Raw genomic sequence first — 25563 nt, 5'->3', positions numbered from 1 at the left:
GAACAGCAGTGTTATCACACCAGTGTTGTGTCTACTGCTGAGCAGCAGTGGCACAGCATTGGGCCTTTCTCTAATCCTCCTAGGGGGTGGGCAAAAAGTGAGAAGAGAAACATCACCAGGGCAGCTGACCTAAACCAGCCAAAAGGATATTCTATACCATGTGATGTCACACTCAGCAATAAAAGGTGGAAACAGGAAGAAGAGGGGAGGGGTGGGCTCTCGTTGTAAAAACTTCTGTTCTCCCGAACACCGGCTACGTGCATTGAGGCCCTGCTTCAAGGACATGGTCAAGCATCGCTCATTTGTGGGAAGTAGAGAGTAATTTCTTTCCTCTGCACTTCCACATAGCCTTCATTTGTTTTATTTGTTTGTATTCCTCCCTTTTTTTTATTTTCCCTTTCCCCCTCCCTTTTCCCCTTTCCCTTTTTATTTCCCTTTAGTTAAATTGTTTAGCTCATAATAATCTTTCTTTAATTATTATTATCACTGCCCTTTAATTAAATTATCCTTATTTCAACCCCTGAGTTGTTCTTTGCTTTACTTCTCCCCCTCCTCATCTAAAGAGGGGGTGTGAGAGAGCGGTTGTGGGGTTTAGCTGCCCAGCACGGTAAAACCACCACAAGCACTCAGACAAACAACTGCAAAACAACTCCACCTGCAAGAATACAACACCCTTGTGGTTAGCAGTCACATAGATCTTGTCCTTGAAGGACGTGCCAACTGCTTGCAACAATATTTTTAATTCCTCAGTTGGGTGATAGAAGAACATCGTTATGGCAGTTCCTCGTAGTCGTCCTGGTAGCTTGGTTTGCTCAGCTGCAGCAAGTCATGGCCTCCTTGCTGTTTCAAAAATTCCTCAACACTTCCACATAGCCTTTATTTTTATATTTTTATTTTTTCCTTTTCCTCCTCCCATTTCCCCTTTCCCTTTTTTTTCCCCTTTACTTACATTGATTAGTTAATAATAATCTTTCCTTAATAATTATTATTATCAATTTTTAGCTTTAATTAAATTATCCTTATCTCAACCCGTGAGTTGTCCTTTACTTTACTTATTCCCCTCCTCATCTAAGGAGGAGTGAGAGAGCGGTTGTGGTGTTTAGCTGCCTAGCACGGTAAAACCATCACAGCTGTAAATATGTAGATCAAATGGGATGAATTTGACTGATCTCAAAAATATCTGGGGAAAAAAAAAAAGCACACAACAAGGTCCTACATAGAGAAACTCAAGATGACAATTCCTTTGGATTTAGAAACATTTGGGAGAAACTAATTTCGTGGTTACCTGAATAGAATTGGCTCAAACAACTATTTGTTGCTATTGTAATAATAATGGCATTGTATATCTGTCATCCCCTGTGACATCCGAAGAAGAATATTGCACCTTAATGTTGAAAAAACTCGAGTGTGGTACGTGAAGAGGTGCAAAAACAACAATAGGAGTAAGAAGAGAGGGGAATTGTGAGAAATGAAGTTGTGTTTTTGCAGTAAAGAATTACTTTTCTGTATTCCAAGGTAGTTGTGTAGTCATAATAAGGAGAAATGCCAAGTAGATAAATGGACAGTAGAAGGCCTCACTGTTCCAAAATAAGGTGGAAGCTTGAGAAAAACAGGATGAATGGTGTGGGAACAGTAAAAGAAAGATCACAGGTTCTCAAAGCATAAGAAAGGATAAAAAAAAGGAAAAGGGAGAAATTAAAGGGTTGAAAAAAAGAAAAATTGTAAATATATGGTATAGAGGAGCATCGAGTAGCTTGTGAACCTGTAGTACTCAGCCAATGAGGAAACAGGGGAGGTGATCAGGTGTTGGGTAATAGGGAATAAAAGGTTATGATTTGTTTACTAAAATGCGCTCCTAATTGGTAGGATGTCTGCCATTGCAATTGCGAATAAAATAGCTTCACAGAATATCCTGTCTGAAGAAAATTGTTAGAGATTTTTCTCACACAGAGTTTCTTCAACTGGCTTTTATGGTAACACTAGCTCCCTGAGAAACTTAAAATTTGCTCTCTTAAAATCCAGGGTGGCAACTCTGACCATTTATTCATTACATGAACATTTTTGAATATATAATAGAAGCTACTTTGACACTGCAACATTACCACGCACCTTTAGTTATGTATTGTCTGGGCCACTTCACCATAAAACACGTCAACTGCACACAGAGTTCAAGGTATGGCTTTTTTCCTTCTATGTGGATTTTCCTTCTGTGTTGTGGATTCACTATAACCTTGCAAGAAGATGGTATCTTACCCCTGTAATTTAGAGTGCCAGAACCTACTCAGCCTATCTGCTTTTTCAGTAGGGCAAGTGTTAACCAAACTCTCAAAACCTACTACAGGTTCCTTACTCTGTAGTGTGAGGTATTCTGTCAGTTCTAAAATTTTACAGTAAAGCATTTGACTTTGCTGAAGTAAATAGTTTTAATTCCATTTAAAAACTTGTGCATTTTAAGTCAAACATTAATATGAAATGTTTGCTTTTACAGATCTGTCACTAAGTGAAGAGTTTTGGTTTAGAAACAGTTTAGGATTACATCACAGCAGTAGTTCAAGTCAAACTTGCCATTTAGGAAAATGAATAAATATAAGGAGACAGATCCTTAAGTGCTTTAGAGCAGGATGTGCTACCTTCTTCCCAGGATTGTCATTTAATCAGTTAAAAGAAAACAGCCTTGCTCATAACATTTTCACCATTCCCAATATTTTTCTCAAATATGCTGTTAAAAAGAGGCTGCAGCAGCTACCATATGAAAAATAATAATCATAGTTGTGTGGCTTAACCTGTTGCTGCATCTGTTGATCCTGCAGCTATAGGATTACAGCAACTAATATACATGAAGACACCTGACTTTTTTTTTTTTTTTTTTTTTAACATCAAGTGGTTATATACTGTTCAAAGCTATGCCACAGCATTTCATTGTATTGGGTCCAGCTGGGACAGTTAATTTTCTTCATAGCAGCCTGTCATGGTGCTGGGTTTTGGATATGTGATTAAAACAGTGTTGATAACACGTAGGTGTTTTGGCTATTGCTGAACACTGCTTGCACAGCATCAAGGCTTTCTCTTTTTCCAGCTCTGTGTCCCCCAGTGCAAGTAGGTTGGGGATAGGCAAGAAATTGGGAGGGGACAGAGCTGGGACAACTGACCTGAACTGACCAAGATGATAGTCCATGCCCTATAATGTCATGCTCAGCAATACAAGTGGAGGAAAGGGTGGTTGTTCAAAGACTGACTAGATATCAGTCTACTTGTGGGAGATTGTGAGTGACTGAGTGACTGCCTTTGTATCACTTGTTCTGTTCTGTTTTTGTTTTTTTTTTTTTTTTCTTCTTCCTCTTTTTTTCCTCTTTCCTTCACTTATTGAGCTCTCTCTATTATACCGTTCTCTTATTTTCCCCTGTTCTGCTTTTGGGGGAAGAGTGTACTGTGTGGTGCTTAAGCTGCTGTTGCAGTGCAAACTACAACATTAATTTTCACACTATTTTAGAAAATAAGTAGTGGTGCCAATTGTTTAATACACATACCTAAAATGCAACTTTGAGATTTACGTATTCCTTTTTATTAATACATTTTGTATGTCACAGGTAAATAACCAGCCCTACCTGTTTTCCAAATTTCATTTTCATTTTTTTTGTTTTTCATTTACTACTTGCACCATCATATAAATTTACAAAATAATCTACTTTATACAATCTGATTTTAATAAATCATTCTTCTACACCAGGGTCAGAGGTTGAGTAATCGGGGAAGAAAGTAGGTATCACATTTTTAATTCAGATGGCCTGACATCATTTACATACCTTCAAAAGGAAGTAATGGAAATGAAATTTAATCAAAACCTTTGCTAAGGATAGTATATATTACCTTCTGATCCAGTTGAAAGCTACAAGCAGGGTATTTGGTAACAGTTCCTCACACAAAAACATGATATGAACTGGGGCTGGCTTATGCATTTGTACTAATGACCTGACTTTGTATTCCATAATTTAAAAAAAAAAAGAGGTGAGGGGGTGAATAAGTAGTGCTGAAACCAAGATTAACCAAGACTATTATTAATTTACTTTTTCCTCTAAGGTGTCATTTAATACAGGTTTGACTTCAGCAGGTCAAGCATTTTTATAGGGGAGGATCTACAAAAGACTCAGTAATATCATAGCCTTGCAAATGGATGTCTTAGACCATATTAAGGGCATCAGCTCTACCTATTAAGTATGTTATTCACACTTTAGAGCTCTCAGATATAACAGTTGTTCCAATAGTGCAACAGACACATTCATATTATACAATAATGTGATTACTCACAGTGAATCTCAGTGCCTTTTTATTCATTATGTCACTCACAAGAAATGGGAAGTCATGAATGAGAATGCTGAAACATCCTCTAAATTAATTGCATATTTTACTTTCAACTTACATTTTAATAGTTTTAACACATCTACTTTCTTTCTCCATGAGAGGTACATACAAATCAAGTTTTTTTTCCTATTTTATGTATTGAAACTCTTAGCCAGTCTATAATATGGATTATGGACAAGTTGATGCTATTTTGACAATTCATACTAAAATAAATGAATGTGAGAATTCCTTATTGGCGGATAAGGAATTAGCTGGATGATCGTACTCAAGAATTACAGTCAACAGCTTGATGTACAGGTGGAGACCAGTGATAAGTGGTGCCCCTCAGAACTACGCAGGCAATATTTAACATCTTTGTTGCCAACATGGATAGTGGGATTGAGTGCACCCTCAGCAAGTTTGCCGATGACACTAAGCTGTGTGGTGCAGTCAACACTGGAGGGCATGGATGCTATCCAGAGGGTCCTGGACAGGCTTGAGAGGTGGGCCCATGAGAACCTAATTAAGATCAACAAAGCCAAGTGCAGAATCCTGAACTTGTGGAGGAATAACCCCAGGCACCAGTACACACCAGGGACCACCCAGCTAGAAAGCAGATTTGCAGAAAAGGACCTGGGGGTCCTGCTGGACACCACATTGAACATGAAATACAATTCTCCCATAACATCCTTGTCTCTGAAGTGTAATACATGGATTTGATGGGTGGACTTTTTGGTGGATAAGGAATTGGCTGGATGGTTGCATCCAGAGAGATGCGGTCAACAGCTCAAAGTTCAGGTGGAGACCAGTGACAAGTTGTCTCCTTCTTGTGTATGTATTGGGACCAGGACTAACATCTTTGCTGGTGACATGGACAGTGGAATTTGAGTGCACCCTCAGCAAGTTTGCTGATGACACCAAGCTATGGTACAGTTTATATGCTAGAGGGAAAGGATGTTATCCAGAAGGACCTTGACAGGCTTAAGAGGTGGGCCCATGCAAATCTCATGAAGTTCAACAAGGCAAAGTGCAAGGTCTTGTATCTGGGTCAGGGTACTCCCAAACATCAGTACAGACTGGACGATGAATGGATTGAGAACAGACATGCAGAAAAGAACTTGGGGGTACTGGTGGACAAAAAGCTGGACAGGAGCCAGCAATGTGCACTTGCAACCCAGAAAGCCAACTGCATCCTGGACTGCAACAAAAGAAGTATGGCCACCAGGTCAAGGGAGGTGATTCTCCCTCTCTACTCTGCTCTTGTGAGACTCCACCTGGAGTACTGAGTACAGCTCTGGGGCCTCCAGCACAGGAGACATGGACCTGTTGGAACAGATTCAGAGGAGGGCCACAAAGATGATCAGAGGGCTCTCCTATGAAGAGAGGCTGTGAGAGTTGGGTTTGTTAAGCCTGGAGAATAGAAGGCTCTGGGGAGACCTTATAGTAGTCTTCCAGTACCTAAAGGAGGCCTACATGAAAGATGGGGAGGGTCTCTTTATCAGGGAGTGCAGTGATAGGACAAGGGGGAACGGCTTTAAAGTAAAAGAGGAGAGATTTAGATTAAACATTAGGAAGAAATTCTTCACTCAGAGGGTAGTGAGGCACTGGAACAGGTTTCCCAGAGATGTTGTGGATGCCCCATCCCTGAAGGTGTTCAAGGCCAGGTTGGTTGGGGCTTTGGGCAACCTGGTCTATTGGAAGGTATCCCTGCACATGGCAGGAGGGTTGGAATTAGACAATCTTTAAGGTCCCTTCCAACCCAAACTATTCTAAGATTCGATGATTCTCAATTACTGACTTATAATGTGACACTGTATGAACATTTCAAAGTATTATTTAGGTAGACACTATAAAAATTTCCACAGCAGCCAAGGTTAGCTAACTTCCACAAAGCGTCTATCTGCAGCTTGATTATTTAAAAACTTATTTTTTATGTTTAAAAATAAGATTTGTGGTAAGTTTACATTACACAGAAGACCGACCTACATTTATTTCATAAAATGTTTTAATGGACACATGCACATCTGATACAATAGTAAATTTATTGAATTAAAATTCTTTACTGTTGTAAACATTTTACAAAAGCATTGTGATTTATCTGGATGGATATAGTCCTTAATGTAAGAATTTAGACTGAATGTGGCACATTAAAGAATAAAGTTGACAAGACCCATTCTGCATATTGTCTTTTAACAAGATTCCAGCAAGAGAAACAGCATGGTGTAAAAAGTGTACAACAACAATTGTTCTTACTATACCCATCAAAGTTTACAAACTGTAAATACAAGTTCAAGTGGTTGAAACGGTCAAAGCCATAAAAATTGTAACCAGTCAGAAATTATAGTAAGAAATGTTATCCCATTATATGTAGCTGTCAAAACAATGCATTTCTTTCCTTGTCAGTTGATAATTCTTTTCCAACAAGACAGAAAAGGTTTGGCAATTAGAGGTGCTGAAAGCAATTTTTCAAGTTCAAGACAGTCACAGCATTTTCTTTGCAGAAGGTAAACTGTACACCAAGGCTCAGAGGTTATAAGAACTGGTTCCAAGAGGAAAAGTGCAACTGTTCTGCACAGATAGCTTAAAAAGCTGCTGGCACAATCATTCACCAACAGGATCTTTGTTTTCTCTTTGCATAGTTCACACATCACTGGTAATGTCACAGGGTGTGCTATTTTTGGCAAGAGCTAAAAACCAAAAGTGAAACTGGTGTGAGTTGCCATATTAGACATACTGGATCCATGCAGAATTCAGGTTGCTACCTGATGTTATTAGACACTGAATACTGATTTTGTTTTTGTTGAAGCAGCTCCGTAATAGCCAACAACTTCTTAAGAACATGCTGTAGGAAAAAGAGTACAACCCTACATTAGCAACTAGAGAAAAACAAACACCTTGCTTGAGAACCATTAACATTAGCCTACCAGACCTGTAATTAGATAGTTTAAAATATATATCAACACACACACACCAAAACCGTCACAGCTCCAGTTCCCTTGATATTAAGACATTACTTCATAAGGCAACTGTAAAACAGCAATATGAAATTTATCAGCATCCATGGACACCCATTAAGTCTTGCCAACTTAACCTGAAAGTTAACCAACTTAACCTCACTGACAGGAGGAAAAGGGAAGAAAAAAATAAATCAAGAGTTTTCTTTATGGAAACCCACAAGAAGAAATTAGTCTTCTGAAGTAGAAATAAGTATTGAGGAAACAGTATCACATCTGTTATCATTAAGTACTTCAGATACAAACCTTGTAAAAGAAATAACCCTTATCTCTAAGTGACACGTATGTAGTATTGAAAGCTTCTATTATCCTGCATGCCAGTCTAGCCATTGTTTTTGCCTTGCCAAGACTACTAGTAGCTGTGAATGAATTATGAACTTGAATATGGTGATTTTTTCCCCATAATGCCACCAAAGAGGTAAACTGTAGTAGTTATTACATGGGATTAGATTTGAACTGCTGTAATGAAACATTATTTCATTTTTAATTCCTTGAGCTTTCTTCTACCAAAGTGATTAAATGATTAAATACAAATGTATTTTCACATTTTGCAAAATCATATAAAGGTTTGCAGTAACCCCCTTGATTAAAAACAAAACAAAACCCAAAAAACATTACTACTGAAATTTGAGTAATGACTTGCCTATTGTAATTAGTAGACCATTAGCAAGTACATTTCTTTGTCTCAAAATACTAAAAAAGGTAGTCATTTGAACATTTTTCTTATTAAAAATAAGTTTTCATAAAAGTTACATAGACGTTTAATAGTTGGAAAAGAATAATAATTTATAGTTGCACTGGGTCTAACTGGGGAGTTAACTTTCCCTGCAGCAGCCCATACAGTGCTGTGCTCTGCACTTGTAGCTAGAACAGCAGTGGTATCACACCAGTGTTGTGTCTGCTGATGAGCATTGCTGGCACAGCATCAGGACTCTCTCTAACCCTCCTAGGGGGTGGGCAAAAAGTGAGAAGAGAAACATCACCAGGGCAGCTGACCTAAACCAGCCAAAAGGATATTCCATACCATGTGATGTCACACTCAGCAATAAAAGGTGGAAACAGGAAGAAGAGGAGAGGGGTGGGCTCTCGTTGTGAAAACTTCTGTTCTCCCGAACACCGGCTACGTGCATTGAGGCCTTGCTTCAAGGATGTGGTCAATCATCGCTCATTTGTGGGAAGTAGAGAGTAATTTCTTTCCTCTGCACTTCCACACAGCCTTTACTTGTTTTTTTTGTTTGTTTGTTTGTTTTTTCCCTTTTCCCCTCCCTTTTCCCCTTTTCCTTATTTCCCTTTAGTTAAATTGTTTAATTAATAATAATCTTTCCTTAATAACTATTTTTCCCTTTATTTAAATTATCCTCATCTCAACCCCTGAGTTGTTCTTTGCTTTACTTCTTCCCCTCCTCTTCTAAGGAGGGGGAGTGAGAGAGCGGTTGTGGTGGAGTTCAGCTGCCTAGCACGGTAAAAACACCACAATAGTACATTTGCTTAATAGTTGTAACAGAAGAGTCATTTATAGTGCTTGCTAGAGAAGTTGGCCATGTTTGTTTATAAATGTAATAAATCAGGAAGCAGAAGTGAATTAGTGATAGACACCTAAGGAAAGTAAATTTAGTTTTCAATTAAAAAAAAGATCCTAAAAAACTTGTGACCCAGAGAGCCTGTCAGGAGACAGTAATTTCTTGGGTTTAGGCTTCCTCTAAAAAGTAAAAGCTTCTTCTGGAAACTAAAAATCATCCCTGTAAAACATTTTGGTTTTATTGCATAAATACTTAGTCCATGGTTTTGAGCTTCTTTACTGTTGTGGTTTAACCAGGCAGTCAGCTAAGCACCAAATAGCTGTTTGCTCACTCCCCCACAGTGGGATGGGGGAGAGAATGGGAAAAAGGTAAAACTCATTGGGTAGATAAAGACAGTTTAATAGGACAGAAAAGGAAGGGAAAATATTATTAATTATGATAAAAGAATATACAAAACAAGTGATGCACAGTGCAGTTGCTCACCACCTGCCAACCAATGCCCAGCTAGTCCCTGAGCAGGAGCAGTCTTCATGGCCAACTCTTCCAGTTTTATTGTTCAGCATGACATGACATGGTATAGAATAACCCTTTGGCCAGTTTGGGTCAACTGTCCTGGTTCTGTCCCCTCCCAGCTTCTTGTGCACCCCCAGCTTCCTTGCTGGCAGGACAGTATGAGAAGCTGAAAAGTCCTTGACTTAGTGTAAGCATTGCTCTGCAACAACTAAAACATGGTTGTGTTATCAACATTCTCATCCTAAATCCAAAACATAGCACCATAACAGCTATTAGGATGAAAATTAACTCTATCCCAGCCCAAACCAGCCATTTACCTTTACAGCTACCTACCTCCTTGTGAAAAGTACATATTACAACTTTTATCACTCACACTACTCACTAGAAATATTACAAAAGAATCGTGATATTAAGCAATAACTCAAGACTTATGATTTTTGTTAACCATTGTAGTTTACCTGCATTACACCTCGCTCATTACTGAGTGTCCGAAGTTCATCTGAATGTGCCACACACATCTCATGCAAGGCTGCCAGATAACGAGATAAATCAGTTCTAGAGTGTTCTGTAGTGTCTGGAAGCTCAGGAACATTCTTTAACAAAAATTATGAGAGCAGACTTAGAATGGTGAGTACCCAGGCATACTGGAAATTACAGTTCTACAGTTGTTTCAATACTGCAAACAAGTACTGTAACGTTTTTCTTCAAAATTAAGTTTTCTTGTTCATGTTATATAATACAAATTATATATTTCCTTCACTCTACAAGCATATATTTAACAAAGACATTTTAATTATGGTTACACATTTCATGTGGAGTGATTACTAAATAAACAGCAATTCCTATTCCTAGTAGGAGGGTTCTACTAAAAGGTTTGATGTTGCTATGCTGCCTCTAAGCTGACCAGAAAGATACTGAGAATAGAGATTCATATTACAGCAGTAGTTTAATCAGTTATTTTAAAAATGAAGAGTTTTCAGAGTCCTTGTATTGAATCTGTCATTTAAAGAAAAAACAGTATATCATAATATATGTAAGAAGTTGCCATTTAACCAGAAAAAGGTGACATATGGCAACTGATCTAATTGACACGCTTCAAACACTCACTCTTACAGATTATCAAAATATTGTGCTGTGTCTTCTAGGCCACTTAATGGATCAATTCAGGAAGCTAGGCACATTTCTTTCATCTTATTTTTTAAAACAAATTCTCAATTTAAACATGTATACACACAGACATACACACACACATATAGACATATGCACAAACATGAGCTCCGTACTCTTATTATAGCTACCATACACAAAACAGTAACAGTTTTGAAGTGAACTGCAATTATTATTTTATTTTAAAATACAAGATCTAGAATACATGCAGAGACACGTTTGGTAATGCAACTGAACATAATACTTTTAAAAATAATAATTTTTTTTAAATGTCTGGTCAAAACCATAAAACAAATTCTTACATGTAATTTGTCATAAAATATAAAAGAAGGGTAGTTTTGGCCAAAAGCCCTAATCTTCAGGGAAAAGCTCAAAGAGATCTCATGTATACAGCAATGCTAAACGATTCCAACCCCTCAAGACATTTGATGGCTTTAATTCTGTGCGACAGGCCAAGAGCAATCCGCAGTTCCTAAACATGGATAAGAAGTTTTTCAGTAGCAAGCATTCAAAATCGTGTGGAAGATGATGCATTTGAGCTAGTTAAGAACTGTAAAGAATTTTCATTTATGATGCTGCTATGCAAATTCCAATAGCTTCCAATAGATTAAAAAGATTATAAAAAAGAAAAAAGAACTTACCCCAAGTTCATCTAAGAACATGATCATACGGTGTTTGTTACTCTTGATGAATGGATTTACCCCCTCCATATATGGCTCCTAGTAATTTTTAAAAGTATTTATTAGAACAAATCAGTATCAATTTAGTCATATCTGAAATTAATGCATTGTTATCAGAGAAGTGACACTACAAAACACAAATGTGTCATCTGGAGTAATTTTATTTTTTCAAGTGAATTTATAATGACTGGTGTACCAGCAGTCAAAATGCTACACTTTTTTTTTTTTTTTTGTATTCCAGATGTATTCTGAAATTGTTCATATAGGTACAGTGACACAAATTTTTCAGAAATTTAAAATTTCAAGATGGACATTTCTCCGATACATAGCTTCAATGAAAAAAAAAAACAACAAACAACAACTTTCAGAGGTAACATCTGGAAATAAGTGCCCTCCTTCTCGTTCTTTCATTAATGCTTACATTCCAACTTGCGAGTGTCAAACAAACAGCTTTATAATGGCAACCTGAACTCACTATCTTTCATTATGCTTACATCAACAAATGTATTGTTCAACCAAGCTGAGGCTTGGGAACCAGAACAGACCAGTTGCTGCTGGCATTCTTTTAGTGATACAATAGAGACTTTATTAAAAGCTGAGTCTTTTTAGTGCAACTTGTAAAACTGATTTACAAAATTATGTCAAGCAATATGAAGATGAGTACAAATAAAAGTGGTGTTTCAAAATGCTGTACCAATAGAAAAATGCCACTCTAAGGAATATGTAGTGCAAAAGTGTGCATGTGGAGAGGGTGTGGTGCAGATGGAAAGGCTGACAGTTATTCATTTGTTTCAGAATTAAATACTCTATATCCAGCTGGATGTTTCTTCCTGATTGGTCTTAGTTTGAAAGAGAATTATTGCATGATCTCAATTTGAAAGTGAATTATTACATATATTCTATAAAATACATTCTATATCCATTTTCTTTTAAGGTTCTGTACAGAGGCATACCAGTATTACTGAAAGATGTCTCCCCTTTTTGACATTAAATAATCAGTGGAAATGCAAAAAAGTCTGCTATCATCTACTTAAGGCAGATGATACACCTTTTCTGAACAGATTCTTTCTAATCACAGATTTCTGCTTTAGCATTTCTCAGTTGTCTTTTTGATATGGATATTCCTAAAGAAAATTTACCCATTTTACCATTACATAGCTGTTTTCTTTGCAGAGGGATGGCTGCCTGCCTCTCCTCTCCTACTTTTCCAACTCCAACACCAAAAATACTAGGGTATGGCTGCTACCATTTTGGTCACCGACAGACAAAACAGTCCACTACTTCCATTGTTGTCTTTGGAACATATGTCTGAGTTTATCCATTCTCATAGAATGAAAATATGGTTGCATTACACTCTATAACACCTACTAGTATGGTCACTGGTTCATCAATTATTTTAACAGACTATTTCTGTTGTTCATACTACCAGATTCAAAATCCTCATGGTATGCACCAAACCATTCACACCAATTTCTAGATGATTCATTCTCAAAATGATTGATTCCTCTTCCCAATGCAGACAGACTTTATGCTACTGCTCTAGTTTAAATTAGCTCCCTGTTGAGCTCCAAATGAAGAGGATTGGATGAACTGCAGGAACAAGGTCTCCTTGCTGATGAAGACACCCAGATCACACATTAGGCTTTGTACAACCAAACAGCAATAGATTTTTGCCTGTATTAAACAGGAACATTGAAATGTATTGACAATGCAGTTCTAGGCTGTTCTGTATAGAATTATATTCACCTTAGCTCCAAACTCAACCAGATTTGCTAAATTTTGCACAGACTTGGCGACCAGTGTCAACGTTCTTGCAGCAGTAGGGGAAGGAGAATCTGACAGAAATAGAAAGCAGAGAGTTACTGGCCATTTAATTTAAAACTACCACCAGTCACATAAAAGTTAATCTCTTCTCCAATTTATTTTTATCATGAAATTAAATAATTTGAATGTTGTCATGGTCAAGTAAAACTTGTTTTTTTTTTTAGTAATTATGTCCACAAAAATTGATATGCATATCTGACTTTCTGTACTAGTTGCTTACAGAACAAAGTAAGAAAGTGTTCCTCGGAAGCCTTAGGTTAACAGAAGTTCTATGAATTAAGTGGAAAGTCTTTTCACAAAAAAAGAAAAGCAAAAAAAACACAACTCTGTTAAAAGGAGGATTATTTGTTCTTAGGATATAATAAAATAATTGATTTTACCCTTTTCCTTATTTATCCATACACACATAAGTGGGTCCTGCATTGTTATGCAAATTATACGGGAAATTGCTAGTACAGGGAAAATAGACTAAGGATTGCATGCAATCCTGGTTTGTATTTGCATGAAAGCATAGTTATTTACTGTACAAATCAAATGCAAGAATATCCTGCTACTATTGCTTCTGGTTTTAAACTAAGATTAGTGTTAAGTGTAGGTTTGTTTTTTTGTTGTTGTTTTTATAAACAGTTATAGTCAAATTTGGCTTTCTGCTTACTGGCCATTTAAGTGTTCCAAAACTAACACAATTATTACATAAACTCTAAATTTTGCAGTACTTCATAATACTATATACCGTTCATTGTCTGTCTGCATCTTTTGATGCCCTCTGTCTTCCTGCTCCCTACCCTACTCAGCACTGCAATTAAGTTCAAACTTTTTAGGCCTAGCTGGAGCTTAGACTGAGGCACTAATGCAACAAATCTCAGCTGTTCATAGCATCTAGTGCTAGACATCCCTTCGAAGAAGCAATTCTGGAAAACATTACTAGCCTTAGAACTGGGAACTTCAAGATGAAGATAACTGATCTAAAGAAGAGTATTCTTTTTTAAAAATCAAGTTTGAAACAAAGGAATTAACTTTTTCAATATTTTTGAGAACGGTAGTTCAGATGATAGAACAAGCACATTGCTACTGAAACTGAACTCTATGTATACATGCAGATTTCAGAATATATATATTTTTCCTTATTACAGGAAAAAGTATGTTAGAAGCTTTGCCCCAAAAAGAAAGAGCCCCCTTTTTTTTGAACAGCTCTAACAGCCCTATATAGAGTCTGTAAGTTTACCTTAGCAATAGCTGAGAATATTAGCTGGACTTCTGAACAGGACTAACAATTTACAGATAAGCTTTAAAGGGATAACACAAATTACTGGATAACAACTCCATTTACAGCTTAAGACATAGTGGTCTCAATGTAGTCCCCAAGTTCGAAAATACATAACTTACAAATCTGAAGATGATAAAAAACACTAAAAAAAGGATCACCATGTACCAGGCAATGGTTCTTAAATGCTTTTGTCAAAGCCTGTATGAAAATCATTACAAGGTGAAAGGAACTTTTGGACTGACTCAGGCCTCATTCAGTATAGTTTAGAGAGAGGACAGAAAACGTTACAGATTAGAGTGGGACAATCACTTCCCTTGACTGGTTAGCTATACTGTGCTTAATGCATCCCAGGATACAGTTGGCCCTTTTGGCTGCCAGGGCACACTCTTCAACTTATATTCATATTCTCATATTCAACTTGCTGTCAACTAGAACCTCCAGATCACCCTTTGGAGATCAAGGTTCTCCAGCCTCTCGTCCCCCAGTCTTTATATATATACAGAGTTGCCCCATCCCAGGTCCAGAATACAGCACTTGCTCTTGTTAAATTCCATGTGGTTGGTGATTGCCCAAACATCTAATTTGTCAAGATCTCTCTGCAAGTCCTCTCTACCCTCAAGGAAGTCAACAGCTCCTCCTAATTTAGTGCCGTCTACGTACTTACTTAGTATGCAAAAGAAAAAATCATAGAATCATAGACTCATAGAATATCCCAAGTTGGAAGGGACCCATAAGGATCATCAAGTCCAACTGGCACTACACAGGTCTACCCAAAAATTCAGACCATGTGACTAAGTGCACAGTCCAAACGCTTCTTAAACTCCGACAGGCTTGGTGCAATGATTACTTCCCTGGGGAGCCTGTTCCAGTGTGCAACCACCCTCTCAGTGAAGAACCTCTTCCTGATGTCCAGCCTAAACCTCCCCTGCCTCAGCTTGACTCCATTCCCTTGGATCCTATCACTGGTGACTAAAGAGATCAATGCCTTCCCCTCCACTCCCCCTCATGAGGAAGATGGTGACCGCGATGAGGTCTCCCCTCAGCCTCTTGTTTTCCAGGCTGAACAGGCCAAGTGACCTCAGCTGCTCCTCGTACGTCTTCCCCCCTAGGCCCTTCACCATCTTTGTAGCCCTTCTCTGGACACTCTCCAACAGTTTTACGTCCTTTTTGTACTATGGTGCCCAGAACTGCACACAGTACTCAAGGTGTGGCCACACCAGTGCAGAGTAGAGCGGGACAATCACTTCCCTCGACCGACTAGCAAAAAAAAATGTATGGATGAAGTATAACATATGCAAACTTTTTAAAACTACAGAACTCAAATATCCCAATATTTTGGTACTATGGTTTTCCCACCAGCAGGTTTAATGCCTTTCCTTTCTTCCTCTCACACAAGGAATACAGCAAAACTTAAAAAACTGAAATCCCTTCAACACAGCATTATGTCTAGAATAACAATAACACACACAGTAGTTGTCGCATCTGTAAGACTTCAACTACATTTAAGTTAAAAAGCCCAGAGATATTTCTAGGTGCTTAAGCCAATTGCCATGGGAGAATCCGTGCCCTGACCCTTAAAGCTTCACAGCAGCCCCATGCCAACCATGTCAGACATGGTTCTCTGATGCATGTGAACACCCAGATCACACCTAAGAACTGTTTAGGAGAATGCTATCCAATATCAGCCAGAATCCTGCCACAGACCAGTATAGGGATGCTGTTCTAGCAAAGGAATAGTCCCTGTCACTGTTTTATTTACTGATATAGACACTACAAAGAAAGCATCAAAAAACAGTTAATGCTTTCTTTATGCAACACTTTAACATTTGGTTTAATGGTTCTTATTGGCTTGCCTAAGTATTGCCTTTGACAAACAAGATTACTATTGTAAGTCCACACAACACACCCTTCTTACATACTACTATATACCTCTCATATTTAAGATTCATTACTTGAGACTGACTGTACTTAATGACTCAAAGTAGAGACTTTTCCAACTTCTAGAGGTTATTTAAGCAAAAATGTCAGACAAATTACTCAAACATATTTTTTTAGGTTCATAAATGTATTCCAGGCTCTGCAGATCTTTTCAACTTTATAGATCTTGTTGATTTAAGAAATGTGTTTGTGGCTTTCTGCTGTTGTTTTGGTCTTGTCGTATCGTGTGTCCCCCCCTCATCCCTCCCCCCCCCCCCCCCGAATATATTACACACTGCTAAAGTAAGAGTTCAATATTATATCTTTTAAATATCAACAAAGTTTTCTGGGGAGACGGAGGGACTGGACATTACTTTAAAACAAGACCTTGGGAATAAACACTGTCTAACCTTTGAGAGCAAAAACCATGTGCTGGGTCCCTTAGTGAGAAAGTCAGTCAATTAATATGGATAACATAGCTTTGGACACAGTGTTCAAAAGAATTCATATTTTTTTAAATTAGGCACTAAAGTAAGTTTATGCCTATTACTATATAAAGCATGGATTTAATCTGAAGCATAGTCACCTGAGATGATATTAAACATCCTTGGGTTCAGTATAGCAGGACAAATCAGTCGAAGAAAAACAAAGCCACTGAAATGGGAAGAAAATTGTATTTTGTTCAATAATGAAGTTAAAAAGTTATTGTAAAATTATGTAGTCTTTAAGCATTTAAGTCAATGTGGAAACCTTTTTGAAACAGGTGACAAACAATGAGCCTGTACCCTCATGAAAATGTTTGTTAATTATGAATGTCTTGTTATGATTTCAACTTTTATAAAAAAATGAAATAAAAACAGGCATATTGATTTCCCAATTAAGGTGAACCTCTGAAACCACTTGGGAAAAGCTTAACTGTAAAACCATACTGATGCCTGTGGTATAAGACCGCACTGGCTTTAAGAAGGAGGAAAACTTGGTCTCCTACCTCCCAAAAGTGTTCCACTGTCTACCAGTAATTGAACCTGTAGCCACTTGCTCCCCCAAGCCAATGTAAGGAAAGCAAGAGTGCAGTCAGAACAGAACCTCTTTTTTGGCAGCAACATAGCCTTATATCAGCTTAAACTGAGCTGATAACAGTACATTATTATCCTAGATCAGCTACTTTCTGGAAAAGCTGGAGAAAAGCACTCAGTTTGCAGAACTAGAAACTTACTCAACAGAAACCCAAAATAGCCTTTAGTTTAGCATGAGAAAAATCTAACTTTCTGTTGACAGCTGATAAAGTAAAAAATATCCATCTGAGGTTAACTGTGATTCTAGAAGATTGCTATAAATGAAGTGACATACAGACCAACTAAAGCTATTTAACTCATCTCTTGTTTTGTTCAGGGTACACTACCAACAGACTGCTTTTTCACTACAGCAATACTAAAGCCTGACCACTTAAAAAAAAAAAAAAAGGAAGAGGACCTTGCAATATCTTGCTTATTGATAAGTACACAGTGATGGCATTGTCCACAATTACTCAGAACTGATACGTAGCGGTAGGGTTAACACACCTTCTGTCTGTCCAAGACACCTGAATTTTAATATATAGTGTTATAGAAGTTTCCTATTTCTCCAAGAACCACAGATTACCGGATGACAAAAAAGTCCTGGCTCAGTGTTGTTATATATGGAGTGGTAATTCCTGTCGAGAAAATGGTTGATATTAATAAAGAAGGGGGAGATGTGGGAGTGTGGCCATGGGGGTCGGAATGCCCCGTGGTTGAGATAACATTAGACTCTCAACGATGAGGCCATCATGAATATAAAAGAGTTTAGAGGGAACAAAGAAGGGTGATTCAGAAGACTCCATGCAGTCTTGGGTTTCTTGTTCTCCAGCTGGTCTCTTGTTCTCCAGCTGCTAAGGCATGTATATTTCTGGGTGTTTGCTGTTGTTGTTACATTCAAAGATGTTTGACCAATGAAAAGTTGTTTTGAAAAGAACTGCTGTGGAGAGAAGGGTATAAGAGGGGAGCCTGCCCTCAAGATAAAAAAGGAAGGCAACACGATGTGATGAAGTTATGATCAATAAAGAAGCAGAAAGAAGAAATGAAAAGGAACAGGCTGGCAGAACAGAGACCAGGACGGGAACAGGCACATTGATCGCCTCATGAAGATAGGTTCGGCCAAACTTGGCAAAGTGCTCAGAGAAGCTCGTACAGAAAGTCGCTGGAAATAGGCGCACTGGAGCTGGAGAGAAGCTCAAGTTGAGAGAAGCGGACTTGTGCACACAACTGCCTCTCGCTGGTAAGCAGCTGCGCATTATGGGGAATCATATGTCCTTAGGAACAAAGACTGGTAACAATCGGACAGTTTATGAGCCTGAAATATGGGACCAAACTGAGGTCAAGGTGTGGGACTCTGCAACTAAAAATGACAAGGTTGCAGTGGGATTGCTCGGCACCTGGTGAGCAATCTGAGGCCTTAAAGAGCCATGTGGGACCACAGTCAGAAACATGTGGTTTGCCAGATAGTGAGGGAGCTGCGGGCTCCTTTACTGATCCGACTGCTACGCCATCGGCCCCTCTGCTGCTACAGCCATCGAAGGCTTTTGCTGTTACGACCCTGTTGACCTGAATGTGCCTTTTGACCCGGGCCCTATTGGCCTTGAAAAGGAGATGGATATGCTTTTCTTCGATCTGGGAAGAACGGGATACATAAGGCCTGAAGACCGAGTTGCTTGACAACTTAAAGCGAGACATATTGTTCAAAAGGAATGGAAAATGGAGACTTGTTAGTAATCAAGAAAAGAAATGGAAAATGGAGACTGTTAAGTCATGGAACTTAAAGGATTGTTTGTTACCTTTTCTGATCGTGAATATGTATAGGCGTACTCGATTTTAGTAAGTTATGGAACTTAAAGGATTGTTTGTTACCTTTCCTGATTGTATGTATGTATAGGCATACTCGGGTTTAGTATGTAAAGCAATGTTCTGTATATTTAGAATGTTTGATGTTCGTGTGTGCGTGTTGGTGGAGCGTAGACTCCCCGCACACCCAGCGCTGTTTACTTGCCTTTTATACCTTTTAGAAATATTTTTTTTATAAATATTAGAAAATTCAGATTGAGTTGAGACTTCATTTATAACAGTGTGAAACAAAAATATTTTCTATGGAATGTACTTGAAGCTATGAGGAAGTAAATAATTTTTAAGTCATAGAACATGCACCAATTTCTTTTTTAGATGGCCTGAAGTTGAAGACAACCCAGTACAAGAGGGACATAGAACTACTGGAGCGAGTCCAGAGGAGGGCTACTGAGATGATTAGAGGACTGCAGCACCTGTCGTACCAGGACAGGCTGAAAGAACTGGTCCTGTTTAGCCTGGAAAAGTTAAGACTGAGGGGAGACCTTATTAATGTGTATCAATATCTGAGGGAAGGGTGTTGAGAGGATGGAGCTGGTCTCTTTTCAGTTGTGCCCAGCAAAAGGAGAAGAGGGAACGGGCACAAACTGAAGCACAGCAGGATATTCCGGCTGAATATGAGAAGGCACTTCTTTACTGTGAGGGTGACAGAGCACTGGAACAGGTTGCCCAGAGAGGCTGTGGAGTCTTTCAATGGAGAAATTCAAAACCCGCCTGGATGCCATCCTGTGCAATGTGCTCAAGGCAATCCTGATTGGCAGGGGAGGTGGACTAGATGATCTTCAGAGGTCCCTTCCAACCTTGGCCATTCTGTGATTCTGTAAACTGGGGTATGAACCTAAGATAGACTTTGCAGATACAGAAGATTTGGTGCTTCTTATACCTGTCAAACTAAATTAAGAATGAGTCGATACCTATACATGGGCTTTTACAATCAGACAGAAATGGCAGCACTTTTTGAATGATATAGAAGGGAAGCTACCCAGACACTTTAAAAATTCCCACCTGTCTCTGAATGCATAATCTTTATTGGACCAAAACCAGTACAATAAAAGATAATATTCTTCACTGGAAGCTGTAAGAAACTGTACTCTAGAGACAAGTCACAAGAATCCACTTATGAAGGCTAAGGTGATGTGAAAGGGAGCCAGTATTTATAGTATCCAGCAGAAACCCCAGGAAAATTCTGAATGACAGATGTATCCACTTAAGGCACATGGCAGTCTCTGGAGTTAGGGAGGAACAGAGAGACATGGTATTTGCTTTTAAGTTCTACACCCTTGGAATAGGCTAGTCCCAACACCTCTGATAAGAGCAGCCTCAATTTGAAGGCAATCCCCCTTCCCCCTCCATGGGATGCTGAATGACATGTCAGTGATAAACAAGAGCCAATGACAAATCATCTGAAAGACTGTTCAATAAGAGATTAAGCTCAGCAAATCATTATCAGTGACAGATGCTAGTCTACTATCAAGCTAGGCTTGAAAAAAACAAAACGAAAAGCAAACGTAGAAGAGATGCATCTCTGATACCCTTATACCTCTAGTATCATTTAGAAAGACAGTGTTAAGACCTCATTTTTGTCAAAGATTTTTGACCTGCACTGGCTGGCAACCGACCAGTTTAACACTGGAAGAACTAATTATTCAATTGGTTTATGAATACAGACTGGAGTTTTTGTACTCATTGCCAGTTCAGAGAACAGGAGTTCCTGGAAAAGGCATGATTCTCCCAGATGGCATATGACAGGAACATCATCTTCAGAGGCCACTGCTCTCTAGAGGTATCAAAAAGGTTAGCTATCACTTTGAGATAAGTTTTTCTCTTTCCCAACATGAAAAAGGAAATCAATATTTTAGATTAGTTTGTAAAATCATAAAATGCAAAAGTAAGTTCTAAGTTAAAGCTATTAAGTAAAGCTATACTAAACTCTATACTATATTTCTAGCAAAGGTTCTAACAGCATGACTAAATCTAGCAAGTTCTCAAACCTTAATTGGGATATCATGCCCCAGCACTATCATGATCTTAAATAATGTTGTAACCCATGTAAGTGCTATAAAGAATTGGCACTGAAAGAAAAATATATAAACACACTGAAGGGTGAAAATAATGAGATGTTAAAAGATTATTTTCAACTTAAAACAAAATAACAAGTAACATACCTAACAACTCTTGTTCTCATTGTGGTATTAGTTGGCCACTTGTTTTGAACAGACTTCTGCAAACATCCATAAATATATCTCAGTGTCCTGTAAAAATAATAGCCAGTTACTCATTCCATTAAAAAAACTTCGCAATTAAAAAAGCTGTTCAGAAGCTGTATCTAGTCCAACCTCCTGCTTAATGCAGAATTATTATCAATGATAGATTTATTATTCAGACTGTTGTGGTTTAACCCAGCAAGCAGCTAAGCACCGCACAGTCGTTCACAGCCCCCCCTACACCTCCCACTGGGATGGAGGAGAGAATCAGGAGAGAAAAAAAAGTAAACACTTGTGGGTTGAGATAAAGACAGTTTAATAGGACAGAAAAGGAAGAGAAAGAATAATAATGATTATGATAATAATAACAATAATAACGTAGAAAGCAAGTGATGCACAATGCAATTGCTTACCACCTGCTGACTGATACTCATCCCATCCCTAAGCAGTGGTCCCCCCCACCCCAGCCAGCCACTCCATATTAATGGTTCAGCATGACATCATATGGATCATATGGAATATCCCTTTGGCCAGTTTGGGTCAACTGTCCTGGTTCTGTCCCCTCCCAACTTCTTGTGCACCCCCAGCCTCCTTGCTGGCAGGGCAGTATGAGGAGTAGCAAAGGCCATGACACTGTGTAAGCACTGCTTTGCAACAACTAAAACATCAGTGTGTTATCAGCGTTATTATCATCCTAAATCCAAATCACAGCACTATACCAGCTTTAGGACTAAAATTAACTCGATCCTAGCCAAAACCAGGACAAAGACATAAACTTTACATTAATTTAACATCTGTTATGACAGTCCATATACAAATGGCAGAGTCCTTGACTAATACACAATTCTATTTGTGCAATTCAGATTCTGATTATTCATATGTGAATAAAAATGTTTTATAATAAATTTGTTGCTTTTTTCCCACTTTTTAACTGAATGAATAACAATTTGTTTCCATAAATACATTTTAAGTGTTTAAAGGTAATTAAGCAATAGTTTTCCCCTTTAAAAAAATACAACTTTTAATGCTTAATCTTTTCTTCACCAACACAAAAGAAACTTCTGTGCTACTCTGCTATTCTGTGGTGGGTTGATCCTAGCCAGCAGCTAATCACTTGCTCACTCTCCCTGTGCAGGATGGGGGAGAGAATAAGAAGGGCAAAAGGGAGAAAAATTCATAGGTTAAGATAAAACCAGTTTAAAAGGTGAAGAAAAATGCAAACAAAGAAAAATACGGAATTCATTCACTAGTTCTGCTCCGCAGGCAGATGTCTACCTACATCCTGGAAAGCAGGGCCTCAGCAAACAAAAAGTTACTTGGTAAGACAAATGGGAAACTTCATGCCCCTCCTCTAGTACCATGCTAACAGATACACGTCCTACTTGATCAGCTGACTTAGTAAGGTCAAACTTGGCTTGGCTTTTGGCTGTTCTAACTTGATATTTACATTTCCAGATTTTAGTTTCTATATAAATTTATCCTGTGTTTCTGCTTTCTCCTATTGTTCTATGTTTGAATGTTACTCGCTTAGGACATGAGTGCAAATAAGGTTAGTGAGGGACTGCACAACTTCTTGCATAAATAACTGTTTTAATTTAGATCTGCACCATTCTTGTTGCTTCAGAGTTTATCCTTAATTAGTCATTCCCAAAAGTTTTGATAGAAGACAGCCAGATACTCGATAACCTTTAAAGACTTATGTAAATTTTATATAAATCAATGTGAAAGGTGATGCTTTCTATTTAATGTTAAATAAATACAGATGTTACTTTGTAAACATCGGTCTGTATTTTATAAGAAAAATAAGGTTTATTCTGGTCTAATCATTCCACAAGAAATAGTCACATTACATTTCTGGCAAAGGTATTGTATGAAATTATATTGGTTTGCTAAAACGCGAGAGAACAATAATAAAAAATTGGTAGTGTTCAATAATATTTTTGGTTGCAGCTTCATAGTGTTTAATTGTTTCACAGTTGATTCCTGAGCTTTAAACAAACAAACAGACAAAAAAAAAAAAAAACAACTGCTGATTTCTCCCTTATTTACCAGCATCAAGAACAAGTGCTTAATAATACGGTGGATGGAAAAGAAATCTACAATACAATTCGTCGCAAAACAAAGGATGCTTTTTATAAAAATATTGTCAAAAAAGGTTATCTTCTAAAAAAAAGTGAGTTCTGTTGCTTCTATAAAATGTTTCTCTTAAAAAAAAAAAAAGCAGATTTGGATGCATGTTTTGTGTAGCACTAGTACCTAGTGGAGGCAAAATTGAAGTGAGCAAAAGGTTATAGAAAGTTATAGATATGAAAGGTTCTTTTTCCTTAAATTCGTCAATAGAAATACATAATACATAAAATGACACGTAATATAAAGTTCATTGGCAGTTGTTGCTGAAAAAAATCAGAGAGCAGCACAAAAACTAAGTGCCTTTCATCAAAGGTAATATTCAAACTCATTAAATGAAGTATACTTTTATAAAATTCATACTTAGTATGCAATTCATTTAAATTTAAGCTGATGGCATGAGTTAGAGAGCTAGATTAATGTAAATCAGTGCGTTCATTGGAGACCAGAGCTGGTTTAATTTAGTTATTCCAAGTTAGGTAATATGTGTAATTTAAAATGTGTGTTCTGGGTAGTTCTGTACAGACAGAACTTAGTAGTAGTAGTTCTGTATAGACAGAACTATTAAAGTTCTGTCTAACACTGACACAGTCAACGTAATGTACAGTAATTGGATTAAAAGCTGCCTGACTCATCCCAATATATCCTTAAAGAATTGCCATTGAATAAGGTGTTGGAGTTCCAAGGAAGCTAGTCCCTTACCAAGTATCATGGTTTTATTTTTTTTGTTTCTGCTAAAGCTGATTTTAATGATCAGCAATACAACAAACATTTAAAAATTAAACATAAATAAAAAATAATGTTTCTAGAAATGACGAAGACCGTAACTTAAACAATAAGTTCCAGATAATGGTCTGGATAGCGAGCAAAAATGAGAAAGAAGGCAAGCACTTAGATATAGTCAAATATAAAAGATGCATTCAGAGGAAATAAAAACTAGATCCTCTGAATAAAGCAAGGAAAGCACCTCTTCTCTTGAGGGTGTTAATTCTGAGATAAGATGTAGAGGGCTGTGGTAGAGTTGAGGAATTAGCTGAGAATAAACTTTTAAAAATAAATAAATAAAATTTTAGCTAAAAGGGATACTGAGATACTTTACATGTGCAAGCAGGAGTACTGAATAGGTATGGAGAGAGACACGTACCTGCATATAGAACAAAAAATGAATAAAATCACTCTTCCATCTAGTAGAGTATGACTAGATGTTAAAGTAGGTTTTCCAAAACTGTGAGTTCTAGTCCTTGTTTATGAAGGTATGTGGTAGATCTATGATGATCAAGTTGAAAATTAATGCTGAATGCTTTTCTAAAAGGTACTGTGTATTATGTTTTTACGTTTTTCTCTGAAACGTGGAACTGGCCAAATTCTTGGATATAGGTGTGTTTGGGTTCAGGTTTGGTTCTGATTCAAGTATGTGTATATTATGTTCCTATTTCTATTCTGTAGTGATACGGTTTTAAGATATCGTGATGCAATTTGTTATGCTGAGCAGTTAGTAAGAGTTTAGGAATAATTTTCTCATGTCAGGAGAAATCCGTTTCTTAATTTAAAATAGCTTTATTAATTTGGATTGTTTACAGCATCACACATTATTTGCGAACTGCATAGTCAGTCTTCTCATTGATATGAATGGAGTTGTCTGGGCAGCTCGTGCACTTGCTTAATCCTGTGAGATTAATGAAAATGTTTAGAGAACCATCTACAATTGTACCTGAACATGTGAAGAGGGACTGTTTTTAGCTAGATGTTGCAGAAAACATTGCATATGCATACTGATATTACTGCTTAAGCATGGTTAACTGTATGTTGTTTTTCTGTTTGTATTTTGACAAAAACCTTACTGCCCTCTTTTTTCTTCATTTACAAAATTTATATTTTCTTTAAAACAATATTGTAACTTCCTACTTGCTTTTTTACAGGTAAGGGGAAGAGATGGAAAAACTTGTACTTTATATTGGAGGGAAATGATGCCCATCTTATTTATTTTGAAAGTGAAAAACGAGCCACAAAACCTAAAGGTTTAATAGACCTTAGTGTGTGTTCCATCTATGGAGTACATGACAGTTTATTTGGCAGG

The 25563-nt window shown here is 37.6% G+C and overlaps 1 protein-coding gene and 1 pseudogene across 5 annotated transcripts in view; one reads left to right on the top strand and one right to left on the bottom strand.

Annotated features, from left to right (window-relative positions):
• The window catches only part of LOC137846706 (very low-density lipoprotein receptor pseudogene), a 666922-nt pseudogene that overhangs the window by 314810 nt on the left and 326549 nt on the right, over positions 1 to 25563 (top strand).
• Positions 6364 to 25563, bottom strand: part of LOC137846701 (ras GTPase-activating protein 1-like) — a 116814-nt gene continuing 97614 nt past the window's right edge. For 2 of the 5 annotated variants that reach the window (XM_068664787.1, XM_068664786.1), the window contains 6 exons: positions 21321 to 21407; positions 16827 to 16894; positions 12979 to 13067; positions 11194 to 11271; positions 9844 to 9978; positions 6364 to 7180 (listed from right to left, as the gene is read on the bottom strand). In XM_068664787.1, coding sequence (XP_068520888.1) covers positions 7097 to 7180; positions 9844 to 9978; positions 11194 to 11271; positions 12979 to 13067; positions 16827 to 16894; positions 21321 to 21407 — 541 coding nt within the window. In that variant the 3' untranslated portion in view covers positions 6364 to 7096. Of the gene's footprint in view, positions 7181 to 9843; positions 9979 to 10071; positions 11025 to 11193; positions 11272 to 12978; positions 13068 to 16826; positions 16895 to 21320; positions 21408 to 25563 lie in introns of those variants that run through there. The other 3 variants (XM_068664788.1, XM_068664789.1, XM_068664790.1) reach the window with 3 other exon arrangements.

The sequence above is a fragment of the Anas acuta genome, chromosome W (genome assembly GCF_963932015.1).
Source record: "Anas acuta chromosome W, bAnaAcu1.1, whole genome shotgun sequence".
Taxonomy (NCBI): domain Eukaryota; kingdom Metazoa; phylum Chordata; class Aves; order Anseriformes; family Anatidae; genus Anas; species Anas acuta.
Note: the sequence above shows the minus strand (reverse complement) of the source record. Positions and strands in the feature narration are given on the sequence as shown.